Genomic DNA, 15,634 nt, shown 5'->3' on the forward strand with positions numbered 1-15,634 from the left:
CAAAATGATCACACGGGGGAATGTAAAAAATAGACTCAAATACAGGACTACAATCCCCATGAGCCTTTGCTCCACTTCCCCAGAATGCCTTGTAATCTCACCTGGGCCGAGATGGAGAAGGTATTTAAGCGGATTCAAAGGCTTTTGAAGGGGGCTTGGCTTTTTTTTGGACTTCCGTTTTGGAGCAGAGGCGTCTCTTCCATGATGTGAGGTTATTTTGTCTAGGCCTCTGGCCTAGGCACATGTTTCTTACTTGTATATTCTTAATCTTTAACCTTTAATAAACCTCTAAAAAATATAATACTCTTTGCAGAGAGAAACTAATTTCTACCTGCCTCAGTCTCCCCATATTCCATAAATTTTAATCTTTACACTACATTTTCTCCTCTATGAGATAACAGCATCTACTCATGTAGTAATAAGATTGTCACGGGGAACAAAATGAGATATTTATAAAGTGGCTTGCACACCCTTAAAAGTGCTATAGAAGTGCTAGTTATTATTATTAGTCCTGTAATATCACTGATCGTTTTTAATATCATTTAGTTTTTACAAAGTGATATTTACTGAGAAGGTACAGCAAGTTCATAAACCTTTGAAACCAAGAACATACTCTGCTCTGCCACTACGGTCCTTGGGAAAGTGGATCAAATTTAAACTTACAACAAAAACTCCTCCCAGTAGTATAGTTGATGGGACAGATCAGTCTAGCTGTTTGCAGTACATGATATCTTAGCTATTGTGTCAGTTGATTGCTGGGCCAGGTCTCTCTTTAAGGATGGCTTTGTACCAAGCTTGGCTGATGCGGCAGACTCTGCAATGGATTCTAGGTGCTGGATCTCTGATGATTATGCTGACTTTTTGAAGATCACAAAGCCATTATCCAGGGCTTTCTATTTCCAATATTCATTCATCTAAGATCAGAAAAGAACAAACACAGACAAAAGCAGCAGTAGCATGGAGTGTTCATGACAACCCAGGTGGGAGAAAAGGCATGCTCTTCTTTTTTTTTTTTTTTAAATATATTTTATTTGATCATTTCCAAGCATTATTCGTTAAAGACATAGATCATTTTCTTTTCCTCCCCCCCACCCCCCATAGCCGACGCGTAAGTCCACTGGGTATTAGATGTTTTCTTGATTTGAACCCATTGCTTTGTTGATAGTATTTGCATTAGAGTGTTCATTTAAAGTCTATCCTCTGTCATGTCCCCTCAACCTCTGTATTCAGGCAGTTGCTTTTTCTCGGTGTTTCCACTCCCATAGTTTATCCTTTGCTTATGAATGGTGTTTTTTTTTTCTCCTGGATCCCTGAAAGTTGTTCAGGGACATTACACCGCCACTAATGGAGAAGTCCATTACGTTCGATTATACCACAGTGTATTAGTCTCTGTGTACAATGTTCTCCTGGTTCTGCTCCTCTCACTCTGCATCACTTCCTGGAGGTTGTTCCAGTCTCCATGGAACTTCTCCACTTTATTATTCCTTTGAGCACAATAGTATTCCATCACCAACATATACCACAGTTTGTTCAGCCATTCCCCAATTGATGGGCATCCCCTCGTTTTCCAGTTTTGGGCCACCACAAAGAGCGCAGCTATGAATATTTTTGTACAAGTCTTTGTGTCCATTATCTCTTTGGGGTACAGACCCAGCAGTGCTATGGCTGGGTCAAAGGGTAGATATTCTTTTGTCGCCCTTTGTGCATAGTTCCAAATTGCCCTCCAGAATGGTTGGATCAGTTCACAACTCCACCAGCAATGAATTAATGTCCCTACTTTGCCACATCCCCTCCAGCATTCATTACTTTCCTTTGCTGTTATGTTAGCCAATCTGCTAGGTGTGAGGTGATACCTCAGAGTTGTTTTGATTTGCATCTCTCTGATTATAAGAGATGTAGAACACTTCTTCATGTGCTTGTTAATAGTTTTGATTTCTTTATCTGAGAACTGCCTATCCATTTCCCTTGCCCATTTATCAATTGGAGAATGGCTTGATTTTTTGTACAATTGATTTAGCTCATTATAAATATGAGTAATTAAACCTTTGTCAGAGGTTTCTATGAAGATTTTTTCCCAATTTGTTGTTTCCCTTCTGATTTTAGTTATATTGGTTTTGTTTGTACAAAAGCTTTTTAGTTTGATGTAGTCAAAATTATTTATTTTACATTTTGTGATTCTTTCTATATCTTGCTTGGTTTTAAAGCCTTTCCCCTCCCAAAGGTCTGACATGTATACTATTCTGTGTTTACCCAATTTACTTATGGTTTCCTTCTTTATGTTTAAGTCACTCACCCATTTTGAATTTATCTTGGTGTAGGGTGTGAGGTGTTGATCTATTCCTAGTCTCTCCCACACTGTCTTCCAATTTTCCCAGCAGTTTTTATCGAATAGTGGATTTTTGTCCCAAAAGCTGGGATCTTTGGGTTTATCGTATACTGTCTTGCTGAGGTCGTTTTCCCCCAGTCTATTCCACTGATCTTCCTTTCTGTTTCTTAGCCAGTACCAAATTGTTTTGATGACTGCTGCTTTGTAATATAGTTTGAGGTCTGGGACTGCAAGGCCCCCATCATATGTGTTTTTTTTCATTATTTCCCTGGATATCCTTGATCTTTTGTTCTTCCAAATGAACTTTGTTATGGTTTTTTCTAAATCAGTGAAGAAGTATTTTGGTAGTTCAATGGGTATGGCACTAAATAGATAAATAAGTTTGGGTAGGATGGTCATTTTTATTATATTGGCTCGTCCTATCCATGAGCAGTTAATGTTTTTCCAATTGTTCAAGTCTAGTTTTAGTTGTGTGGCGAGTGTTTTGTAGTTGTGTTCATATAGTTCCTGTGTTTGTCTTGGGAGATAGATTCCTAGGTATTTTATTTTGTCTAAGGTGATTTTGAATGGGATTTCTCTTTCTAGTTCTTGCTGCTGAGCTGTGTTGGAGATATATAGAAAAGCTGATGATTTATGTGGGTTTATTTTGTATCCTGCAACTTTGCTAAAGTTGTTGATTATTTCAATTAGCTTTTTGGTTGAATCTCTAGGATTCTTTAAGTAGACCATCATGTCATCCGCAAAGAGTGATAACTTGGTCTCCTCCTTGCCTATTCTGATGCCTTCAATTTCTTTATCTTCTCTAATTGCTACTGCTAGTGTTTCTAGTACAATGTCAAATAGTAGAGGTGATAATGGGCATCCTTGTTTCACTCCTGATCTTATTGGGAATGCATCTAGTTTATCCCCATTGCAGATGATATTAGCTGTTGGTTTTAGATATATACTGTTTATTATTTTTAGGAATGACCCTTCTATTCCTATGCTTTCTAGTGTTTTTAATAGGAATGGGTGTTGTATTTTATCAAAGGCTTTTTCTGCATCTATTGAGATAATCATGTGGTTCTTGCTAGTTTGCTTGTTGATGTGGTCAATTATGTGGATGGTTTTCCTAATGTTGAACCAGCCCTGCATCCCTGGTATGAATCCTACTTGATCATGGTGAATGATCCTTCTGATCACTTGCTGGAGTCTTTTTGCTAGTATCCTATTTAAGATTTTTGCATCTATATTCATTAGGGAGATTGGCCTATAGTTTTCTTTCTCTGTTTTTGACCTGCCTGGTTTTGGAATCAGTACCATGTTTGTGTCGTAAAAGGAGTTTGGTAGAACTCCCTCTTTGCTTATTATGTCAAATAGTTTGTATAGTATTGGGGTTAACTGTTCTCTGAATGTTTGATAGAATTCACAGGTGAATCCATCAGGCCCTGGGGATTTTTTCTTAGGAAGTTCTTTGATGGCTTGATGGATTTCAATTTCTGATATGGGATTATTTAAGAATTCTATTTCCTCTTCTGTTAGTCTAGGCAGTTTGTATTTTTGTATATATTCATCCATTTCTCCTAAATTGGTGTATTTATTGCCATATAATTGGGCAAAGTAATTTCTAATGATTGCCTTAATTTCCTCCTCATTGGAGGTGCTGTCCCCCTTTTCATCTTTAATGCTGTGAATTTGCTTTTCTTCCTTCCTTTTTTTAATTAGATTGACCAGTACTTTGTCTATTTTGTTTGTTTTTTCAAAGTACCAGCTTCTTGTCTTATTTATTAAATCAATAGTTCTATCACTTTCGATTTTATTAATTTCTCCCTTAATTTTTAGGATTTCTAATTTGGTTTTCTGCTGGGGGTTTTTAATTTGATCGCTTTCGAGTTTTTTCAATTGCATTTCCAATTGATTGATCTCTGCTCTCCCTTGTTTGTTAATATGAGCTTTCAGGGATATGAATTTGCCTCTGATTACCGCTTTGGCTGCATCCCAAAAGGTTTGAAAGGATGTTTCGCCATTGTCATTTTCCTTGATGAAATTATTAATTGTTTCTATGATTTCTTCTTTAGCTAAACGGTTTTGGAGTATCATATTGTTTAATTTCCAATTGGTTTTAGATTTGGTTTTCCATGTACCATTACTAATCATTATTTTTATTGCCTTGTGATCTGAGAAGGCTGCATTCATTATTTCTGCTTTTTTGCATTTGTGTGCTATGTTTCTGTGACCTAATGTATGGTCAATTTTTGTGAATGTGCCATGTGGTGCTGAGAAGAAGGTGTATTCCTTTTTATCCCTATTTATTTTTCTCCATATGTCTATTAATTCTAATTTTTCTAAGATTTCATTCACTTCTTTTACCTCTTTCTTATTTATTTTTTGATTTGATTTATCTAAATTTGATAATGGTTGGTTTAGGTCTCCCACTAGTATGGTTTTATTGTCTATTTCTTCCTTCAATTCTCCTAGTTTCTCCATTAGAAATTTGGGTGCTATATTATTTGGTGCATACATGTTGATTAATGATATTTCCTCATTGTCTAGAGTCCCTTTTAACAAAATATAATTACCTTCCCTATCCCTTTTGATCAGGTCTATTTTTGCATTGGCTTTATCAGATATCATGATTACCACTCCTGCCTTCTTTCTATCAGTTCAGGCCCAGAAGGTCTTACTCCATCCTTTAATTCTGACCTTGTGGGTGTCAACCCGCCTCATGTGTGTTTCTTGAAGACAACATATGGTAGGGTTTTGGATTCTAATCCATTCAGCTATTCGTCTACGTTTTATGGGTGAGTTCATCCCATTCACGTTCAAAGTTATGATTGTCATTTGTGGACTCCCTGGCATTTTGATTGCCTTCCCTAATTCTAACCTTTTCTTCTTCGGCTCTACCTTTTAGTCCAGTGATTTACTTTGAATCAGTCCCCCTTGTCCCCTCCCTTGATGTTTCCCTTTTTAGTCCCTCCCTTTTTGTTCCCTCCCCCTCCCCCCTCTCTTTCCCTCCCTTTTTGTTCTCCCTCTCCCCCTCCCCCCCTTGGTTTTCCCTTCTCCTTACCCTTGTTGGGTAAGATAGAATTCAAGATCCCAATGGATCTGGATGTTTTTCCCTCTCAGAGTTGATTTCCCTGAGATTGAGGTTTAAGTAAACCCCCCCCCCCCTTCCTCTCCTTCTTATAGGAGTTTTCTTCCCCTCCCCTTCCCCTGTGAATCTTTGTGTGAGAACCATTATTCTATTTGGTCTTTCTTTACCCCCTATTTATACATTACATTTTCCCCACATATTAGTATACATAGGTTGATATAAATGTAGTCCTTATAGAAGAGAGTTTGAGTAAAAGAAGATAACATTTTTCCCCTTTCCTTAATATTTACCTTTTCAGGTATTCCTTGCTCTTTGATTTTCGGTATCAAACTTTCCACAGAGCTCTGGTCTTTTCTTTGCAAAAAGTTGGAAGTCTTCTATTTTGTTGAATGCCCATACTTTCCCTTGGAAGTATATAGTCAGTTTTGCTGGGTAGCTGATTCTTGGTTGGAGACCCAGCTCTCTTGCCTTTCTGAAGATCATGTTCCATGCCTTACGATCATTCAGCGTAGAACTTGCAAGGTCTTGTGTGACCCTGATTGGCATTCCTTTATATCTAAATTGTCTTTTTCTGGCTTCCTGTAGGATTTTTTCTTTTGTTTGATAGCTTTGGAATTTGGCAATTACATTCCTGGGAGTTGTCTTTTGGGGGTTTAGTGTAGAAGGTGTTCTGTGAGCTCTGTCAGTGGCTGTATTGCCCCCTTGTTCTAGAATCTCTGGGCAATTTTCTTTGATTATATCTTGTATCACCATGTCCAGTTTGGTGTTTATTTCTGGCTTTTCTGGGAGTCCAATTATTCTTAAATTTTCTCTTCTCCCCCTGTTTTCCAGATCTATCACCTTGTCGGTGAGATATTTTATGTTCTCTTCTAATTTCTTGGTGTTTTGGCTTTGCTTTATTAGTTCTTGCTTTAAAGCCTGGTTTTCTTTTACAGTTTGGTCAAACTGGTTTTGTAGATGCGTGAATTTCTTTTGCATCATTTCCCACTTTTCCTCCCAGAGGGCTTCCATCTTTTTGGTCCTTTCTGATTCAAATTCTTCATGTGTTTGTGGAGAGTTTCTATTTCCTTTGGAAGATTTTGGAGAATTTTCTTGTATATCTTCTTCTATCTGCTCTGTATTTTGTATTTTGGCTCCATAGAATGTGTCCAGAGTCGCCCCTTTCTTCTTATTTTTCTTGGTATTCTGGGGCTTCTGTGCTTCTGTGGAGTTTGTCATCTCTGAACGTGGAGGATTGGCTTTTCTTGTCTTTGTCTGGTGATCAGAGGCTTTAGTCCTGGGCAGATGTTGGTTCTATGAGCGTTCCCTGGGTTAAACTGAATATGCCTCACTGGAACTGGAATGGAAGGGTCGGACCACGAGGCCACACTCTCCCCCGGCTCGATTTCCGGAAGTTGCCTTCAGAATCCCTGGCCGTGAGGCTGTTTCGTCGGCCTGCGGGGGGATGGGCTGCCGCTTCCCCAAGCTCTGAGAGCACAGACTTTCACTGAGACTTGGATAGCAGGATCCAGCCCGTGAGGCTGTCTTGCCCGCCCTGAGGGTTGCTGTTGTTTTGACCAGCTCTTTGCAGCGGAGGCCCCAGGCAGTAACTTTCACCCGGACCGACCGGCTCTCTGCAGCGGAAGCCCCAGGCAGTAACTTTCACCCGGACTGGGACTTGGGTAGAAGACCCTGAGGGTTGTTGTTCCTCAGACCCTGCTCTCTGAGTCCGGCACGGCTGCCGCTTCCGGGAGCCTTGGACTCTGCGCTCCTACCCCTGAGGTCCGAGGGATCTCGGGTTCTGGCTTTTAAGGGGAGCCGTACCTTTTGAACCGGGTCCAGGTCCAGGAGGAGGGTTCCCAGGGTCTGTGCTGTTGATCGTTTTGAATTTCGGCGCCTTAGGAGCTTCTAGTTTGAGATCGGTCGGGAAGGGTTTTCCGGAGATCTGAGCTTCAGCTTTCTCTAAGCCGCCATCTTAACCGGAAGATCAAGGCATGCTCTTCTTAAGGATTCTCAGTGTGGGCCTAGCAGGCTGTTCAAAAGCTTTGTGCCATCATTTAGTAAACTGAGAGAAAACAAATCACTCAATGTCCACATATAATCTGAATCAAGCAGGTCCTCAACCCTCTGTGTGGAAAAGCAGCAGAGAATCCTATAAATGCTTGAAGGGTTGGACTCCATTAGTCAGTCCCTAATTCCATTAAATAACAAAATGCCTCCCCTTTTAGATATTACCTCTAAAGGAATTTTTCTTGGTCAGAAATATTGAAGGCTCTATATTAATTCATTAAAAAATCTTTTAGATATGATCATCTATGTAGATAAGAAATATGCACAAATGATCCTGTATCTAAGTTACATGCATTAATATATCCTCTTAGGCACAGATCAATTTTATTTTTTTAATGTTTCTTTTATATTCAAGGAGTAGCAATGTGGTATAGTATGAAACATGCTAGATTTTGACTTAGAGGATCTCATTTTAACTTCCAGCTTTTTTTTTTTTACTTTCCTACTTATGTGATGTTCAGCAAGTCACTAGGGGTTCTTTCCCTTTGTAAAATAAGGGCTGATCTAGACAACAGCTAGCCTTTTATATAGGGTTTTAAAGTTAGGAAGCACTTTACAAATATCTCATTTTTAATCTCACAACCCCTCTCACTTCCATTTTATACATATGGAAATTGAGGCAGAAATTAAGTGACTTGTGTCTGAGATAGGATTTGAATTAGGATATTCCTGAACACAGGGTCAGCACAAGTTCTGTCTGCTGAGCCACCCAACTGCCTAGCTGCCCTCTAAGGCCAGATTCAGCTCTAAATGTTGGGAACATTTCCCAACATTACCACACATGCATGCAAAAGACCCTCTATAGAGAGAGCAATTTTAAAAGGAAAAGTATCAATGCAATCATCTGAAAAAGAAAATGTTCTTTCCCGGGTAGGATATAATAATAGCATATGAAACCTCCAAATATGGGAGTGGGGGGAATCAGGAACTCACTGGGGTAAAAAAAAGTGGGCATTAGGTCTTGTTCTTTCACTAGCCCATTAGCAGGAAGAAAGCCAAGGAATTCTAATAAATTCATAGTTCTTTGTTAATTATATGCCATTTGATCAATGTCCTTTTGAACAGCAAAGAAAAGGAAAAGAAAAAGAAAGACCATTGAGACAATGACAGGGTGGGAATTGTTTAGGGAGAAGAAATCTTGTAATCACTGTCTCAGGCTTTCATTCATATGTTATAAAGATACAAATAGTGCTGTAGGAATGGAGAGAAAACAATCCGGCAGCAATCTATGGATAGACCCTGCCTTTTGTTCTAAACGAATGCCATTTTTTCTTAGTCTAGGTTTATGAGACATAGGGCCTCCCCTCCACAACCCTTCCGATGATATTGAATTACTCCCTGAAAGACCTGGAACTTCTCAGTACTTGGGAGCTTTGAGGCCTTCTAATTCCTTCTCAAATGGTAGACATTGGAGACATAACTGCCTTAACAGATAGCAGCACTTGGTGTCTGGGGTAACAATGATGGTGGATACTAGTTCTGGAGTCTAGCATACTCTGACCTTTAAACCAATTTGGCAAATGCATAATTTCTAAGATCAGAGATTTAGAGCTGGAAGTGGCTGGTAGCATGTAGTCTGACCCCCTCATTTTAAAGACAAGGAAGTGATTCCAAATCACAGGATCAAGTCAAGAGATCTGAGACCTACATTTTTCACGAGAACACTTAAATGATTAGTCCTAGGTCTCACAAGGAATGAGTAGTTGGCCAGGATATGCATCAACGTTTTCTGATTTCAGTTCAGTGTTTCCTACTATACCATGCTGCCTCCTAAAATTCTGCACATTTTTTCATTGTGCTAAATCATATGACTGGGAGGACCTGCTTACCTTCCCATTGGGCTGTTGTTCGGGTTATTTTTCCTCCTCTACCACCTCTGGTCTTTCAACCAGAGTTCCCTTTAGGACTGATGGTTTTCTGTTTTAACTCAGTTTAAAGAGTAGGCTAACTTGGTAAATAGGTAAATGGGCTACATATACTTACTGAATAGATAGGTTTTTTTGCTTAAGTTGGAGTCTTTTGCTGCCATACTGAAGAGTAACTCCTTGATACATTCTAAACACAGCATCAAAATGGACTTTTTTTGTGGTAGAAAGGCTAATACTTATTAGAATTAACTAATGAATATTAACACAATGAATTAATATAGCATCTTTGGCTCCAGGCCCCTCAAGATATTAAATATTTTTAAAATTGATTTTACTCATAAATGTTGAATTCTGTAAACCTCAAATTTCCTTAGACTTATAATTGTTGAAAATTTCACCATTGGGATATTTCATACTTGGAAAATTTCTTACTGATAGTCTATTGGAATGGGAACTCCATTGGCATGGGAGGTTCCTTCTCTTCCCTTCTTAAGATTACTTTAGGACAGAAACCCTTTGCTGAACAATGGAAAGGACTTTGACCTATGCTTAAGCATAGAACAGGAATTTCTTTGAGTCTTGATTGATTTTAGAATTGATACAATGGAGATACTCCACCCTATTCAGTCCTAATAGGATTGAGTAAGGGCTGCAGCCTAGATCAAAATTTAATTATTCCAATCTCTACCATACTCAAGTTAACAGGATTTAGAAAGGGCTGTAGCAAAGGAGTATAGATTTAATCATTTGAAAAATATGACCTTCAACAGACATGTGCAAAAGCCAGAAACCTCTGGGCGGTCCTGGGTTAAGCGAGAGCCTCCATTGACAGGGAAATTGATGAAGAGTGATTGGTAGATGTGAGGACTGAGGGGAGGCAACTTGGATGGTGTCCTTAAAGATAGGAGGGTCTGGAGACTCGGGAGGGGGGATTGAGTTTGGTCGGTGTGGTTCCTGGGCTCTGAGGAAGCTTGCTCTGAAGGAAGCTGAAGGTGGGGGCCTCTGAGACTGTTTCTCCATTTTGGACACGTGAGTAATAGGGACTGATTTCTTTTCTTTGCCCCAGCTATCTAAGGGCTTGGGCCTTTTGGCCCAGCCTAAACAGAAGGGGTATTTAAGCCCTATTCCCTTCTCTCCCCTTTTCTCTCTCTCTATATATATCTCTAATTCCTTTCTTGCTCCTATTGTAATTAAACTCCAAAAAGGGCTGACGGCTGACTTGAGTTTTTCATTTAGGAATTACATAGCTGATTCCTTGGCGACCTTAAATTAATATATATCAGTCTTTTAAAGTGATTCCCTTGTAACATTGTGGCTGACCACACGGGAGTCTAAAGAATCCTCTCAATAAAACTTTTTCCTTGCCTTTTTACTATACTGTTTCACCACTTAGTCCTTTTTTTTTTTAAAAAAAAAAAAAACTTGGCTTAAAGACACAGCTGCTAGAACACGTGAGTATAAAAAACTTTTTCTCTTTTCTCCTTAAGTTAAATTGGAATCAGCAGTTTTTTCTTTTTCTTCCCTTTAATCTTAAGGGACAGCTGGGTAGCTCAGTGGATTGAGAGCCAGCCCTAGAGGCAGAAGGTCCTGGGTTCAAATCGGACCTCAGATACTTCCCAGCTGTGTGACTCTGATAGACAGAAAACAGCTGTTTTTAAATCTCAGCAACAGGACTCTAAAGTCCTGGCTGGAAGAACTGTTTCTAAATATCCTTTCCCTTAAGGAACAACTTCCTGGATTAAAAAAAAAAAAACCCTGTGGAAAGTTTGTTGCTTTGCCCTGCTCCCCACGTGTTTTGTGAAATTACAAAATATACATATAAAAATGAGTACTACATTCTTTGACAATTATATGGCAGCTGAAGAAGTAGGGGCATTGAGGAATGAAGGATACCTCCAAATTTTTATATTAATAGGTACTGTCATTTTTGTACTCCTCAATACTATATTTAGAGATGAAAAAATAAAAAATATTGAAAATAAAATAAAACAAAATGAGGATAAAATAAAACAAAATGAGGATAAAATAAAACAAAATGAGGATAAAATAGAAAATATTGAGGATAAAATAGAAAATGTTGAGGATAAAATAGAAAAAAATGAGGATAAAATAGAAAATATTGAGGATAAAATAGAAAATATTGAGGATAAAATAGAAAAAATTGAGGATACAATAGAAAAAATTGAGGATACAATAGAAAAAATTGAGGATAAAATAGGAAATATTGAGAATAAAATAGAAAAACTTGAGGATAAAATAGGAAATATTGAGAATAAAATAGGAAATATTGAGGATAAAATGGGAGATATGGAAGATAAAATAGGAAAAATTGAGGAAAAAATGCAAGCCCAATTAGAAGATCTAAAATGTTTCTTACAGGATCAATGGGCAAACACCCACTCTACCAGAAACAGACCTGTTTCTGAACCTTTGAATGAGGAAATTTCCTTCCCTGAAATAGAGATGGAAAACACCTTCCCTATAGCCCAGTTAACAGACTGCTTCTCTCGTGTAGTGCAAATCTTGTCTGAATTTAATCCCCAAAACCCTTCCCCTGCAATCCCAGCTTCTCATGTTCCTTCTCCTACAGAAAACCAAATTCCAATGCAAGGGAGATCTTGTCCTCCTAGAGAAACCTGTCCTTGTCAAACTGACCCACAGGTGCAAAATTCAACTAGAGGCCTGTTTCCTCTAAGAGAAGTACCTGAAATAGGACGAAATGGGGATGTGGTGACTTTAAGACATAGGATACCGTTTACTCCCCAAGAAATAAATGAATTTACACGAAATATCCCCACATATGAACAAGATCCTTTTCTAGTAACAAAAAAGATGGGAGACATATTTTTTCAATATAATCCGTCTTACAAGGACGTTGAGAGCTTACTACAGGCTTTTTTAAGTGAACGTGAAAAAAATAAAATAATTGCTCATGTCAACAAAACCCGGGGGCGTAATGCAGCACATTGGCCATCTCAGGATCCCGAATGGGACTATAATAATCCTGAGGACTATCTACAACTATACCGTTGTAGAGAGGCCATCCTCACGGCCATGAAGGAATGTGCGGACAGTACAGATAAGTGGATGGAACTGGAAAAAATTAAGCAAAAGGAAAACGAAACACCCTCCAGATTTATGGACAGAATTATCGAGTTTGGGGACAGATACTTAGATTGGGACTTAAATAAAGAGAATAGTTTAAGACAAGTTAGAAGAATCTTTGTAAATAATTCTTGCAAAGTAATTAAAAATTATTTTAAAACACAATGCCCAAGATGGTCAGATATGGACCTTGAAGAATTGCGAAAAACAGCTATATATGTTTTTAAGGGAAACGAAGAAAAGGAGAAAGAGAATAATGATGACATGGAGGAAATGAAGAAAAAAATGAGATGTGTAATAGATAGGATAACTAAATTAGAAAGTGGGCATGATAATGAACCAACGACAATTGCCCCTCTCCAGAAATCCAATTATCAATCCATTACTTGCCACTTCTGTGAGAAGAAGGGCCACAAAATGATGGAATGTAGAACCTTTCTTAAGATGTTTGGAAGGAATACACAGTTTAATAATGGTTTTAGAAATAATAACTATAGAAATTATGATAATGGTTATAGAAACCAGAATTCTAGAAATTATAATAATGACTATGGAAATAACTATAATGAATATAGAAATAAGAACTTTAGAAACCAGAATTATAGAAATAGGAATTGGGAAATTAATGACAATGCTCAAATTGAAGAAAATTTTAATGATAATACTCAACAATATATGAGAAATGGCGCTCGTCCAAAAATTACTCGAGGTGCTAATGATCCTCAGAGAGGTGCCCTTCAGGAGGGTGCCCAGGGAACTTCCCAGTATAATAAAGATGATTCTTAGATTGTATTGATTTTGTTGATATTAATTAACCTTTTTCAGTTTTTTTTCTCCTCTCCAAATAGTAGGAAAGATGAATAAAGAACTTAAGACTATGATTGGCAAATTATGCACTGAGACCCATTTAAAATGGCCTGAAATTCTCCCTCTGGCCCTATTTTATCTTAGAAGCAGGCCTAGAGGAGACTTACATATTTCACCCTTTGAGATGCTTTTTGGACATCCGCCTATACAGGCTAAGCCTTTCTCCCCGGCTTATACATCGCTATTAGGGGGAGATATTACTATTGCTTCCTATATACAGGAGTTACAGCACAAACTACGTGAACTTCATGAATCCGGAACTGCAGTACAAGCTGGACCATTAGACTTTTCTCTGCATGACCTGAACCCAGGAGATAAAGTTTATATCAAGAATTTCAAGCGAACTGGAGCAACTGAACCTTCCTGGGAAGGACCATTCCAAATATTATTAACTACTCCAACATCTATAAAGATTGGAGAAAGAGACTCTTGGATTCACTGCTCACATGTGAAGAAAGCATCTTCTGCTGAGACTGATTGACTCTATCCTATCATATGAATTGTGACTCTATCTTATCATATGAATTGGAGATAATAATCCATAGACAAATGGATGCTGGTTTTTTTTCAAGAATATATTGAATTACTGATTTTTTTCTTATTTTTTCTTATTTCTTTTCTTTTATTTTTTGATCAGAATATTTGATTTTTTCTCATTTTTGTACTGAAGGTACACATAATTAATATTAATATTTTTTCCCTGCAGTAATACAAGTTAATATATATACTCTTGCTATAATATCAATATATGCCTAAAAGCTTTAAACTATGGGAACCTGCCATTTATTGATAAAATATTATAGGACTGTGATTAATGTTTGTGTCTGATTCCAGGAAAAGGGATAAAAACAAGGAGCACAGACTAAACCTGAATAGTGCCAATAGAGCACACATGAAATATTAAAGTGAGACTCAAGGTTGCGACGCTTAACTTATGTTTAAGTCGTAGGACTTCCTTGTATCTACACTCCTTTTGAAGTACTCAAACAAGTACAAAGCTTGACTATCATGCTGGCTCCCTATATCTCTGAAAAAAAAAAAATCAGACAAGGGAATGACATTTCCCCATCAAAATAGAATTCTAATTCTTTTCTTCTTATATTATGGCAACTTCCTGTAGTCTTGGCTACAAATGGCTAAGTGAAATATTACTGCATTCTGTCCTACATACTTGTGGGATAGAAATTACTTTAAATTGGACCTATACAAGGTCTATTTTGAGTTTTTCTTATGTTTTTGATTATTTTTTCTATTCTTTTGATAATTGACACATACAACCCCATAACTGAACATTGCATTCTGAGCTAAACTTGATATTTTTTTTTAATACTTACTTCAGGGGGGATTGTATTTTAATTTAAAATCTTAAGAATTTTTGAATTTTTTTTGTTTGAGATTTTATTTTTATAAAAATCCAAGACTTTTGTTTAAGATTTTACTGTTATAAAAAATTTTCAAAGATTTTGATTTTGTTCGAGAAAAGATCTTCAAGAAAGAAGCTTGAAACTTTTATATCCAGAGAATGAACTGTTGCAGAAAGATGCCAAAAACCTACACTTCATCAAGAAGATCAAGAATGAACTTTGGATGTGATTGATTGGACTGAACTTTTGATTGAACATTTATTGTAACATTTATGCCAAAAGGGACTGCCCCTAATTTGGCTTTCTGTCAATGCGCCTAGCAAACATTGGTTTTGCTTTCTTTTCTTTTCTATTTCCTCTCTCACTATTCTAATTTCTCTTAGAAAATTGAATATTGTGTATATCTTTAGTTAGAAGTGAATTTAGAACTACAAAATGATTATGTTAAATGATCAATGGGGAGACTATTCTCCCAATGATCATCAGGGGGGATTGTAAACCTCAAATTTCCTTAGACTTATAATTGTTGAAAATTTCACCATTGGGATATTTCATACTTGGAAAATTTCTTACTGATAGTCTATTGGAATGGGAACTCCATTGGCATGGGAGGTTCCTTCTCTTCCCTTCTTAAGATTACTTTAGGACAGAAACCCTTTGCTGAACAATGGAAAGGACTTTGACCTATGCTTAAGCATAGAACAGGAATTTCTTTGAGTCTTGATTGATTTTAGAATTGATACAATGGAGATACTCCACCCTATTCAGTCCTAATAGGATTGAGTAAGGGCTGCAGCCTAGATCAAAATTTAATTATTCCAATCTCTACCATACTCAAGTTAACAGGATTTAGAAAGGGCTGTAGCAAAGGAGTATAGATTTAATCATTTGAAAAATATGACCTTCAACAGACATGTGCAAAAGCCAGAAACCTCTGGGCGGTCCTGGGTTAAGCGAGAGCCTCCATTGACAGGGAAATTGA

At 37.5% G+C, this 15,634-nt stretch overlaps 1 protein-coding gene across 1 annotated transcript in view; it reads right to left on the reverse strand.

Moving 5' to 3' along the window:
• Positions 1-663: 663 nt before the first annotated feature.
• The window catches only part of PIGA (phosphatidylinositol glycan anchor biosynthesis class A), a 37,068-nt gene continuing 22,097 nt past the window's right edge, over positions 664-15,634 (reverse strand). Inside the window, exon 6 of the mRNA XM_007500887.3 lies at positions 664-914. Coding sequence (XP_007500949.1) covers positions 894-914 — 21 coding nt within the window. The 3' untranslated portion in view covers positions 664-893. The remainder of the gene's footprint in view (positions 915-15,634) is intronic.

The sequence above is a fragment of the Monodelphis domestica genome, chromosome 8, assembly GCF_027887165.1.
Source record: "Monodelphis domestica isolate mMonDom1 chromosome 8, mMonDom1.pri, whole genome shotgun sequence".
NCBI classification, from domain to species: Eukaryota; Metazoa; Chordata; class Mammalia; order Didelphimorphia; family Didelphidae; genus Monodelphis; species Monodelphis domestica.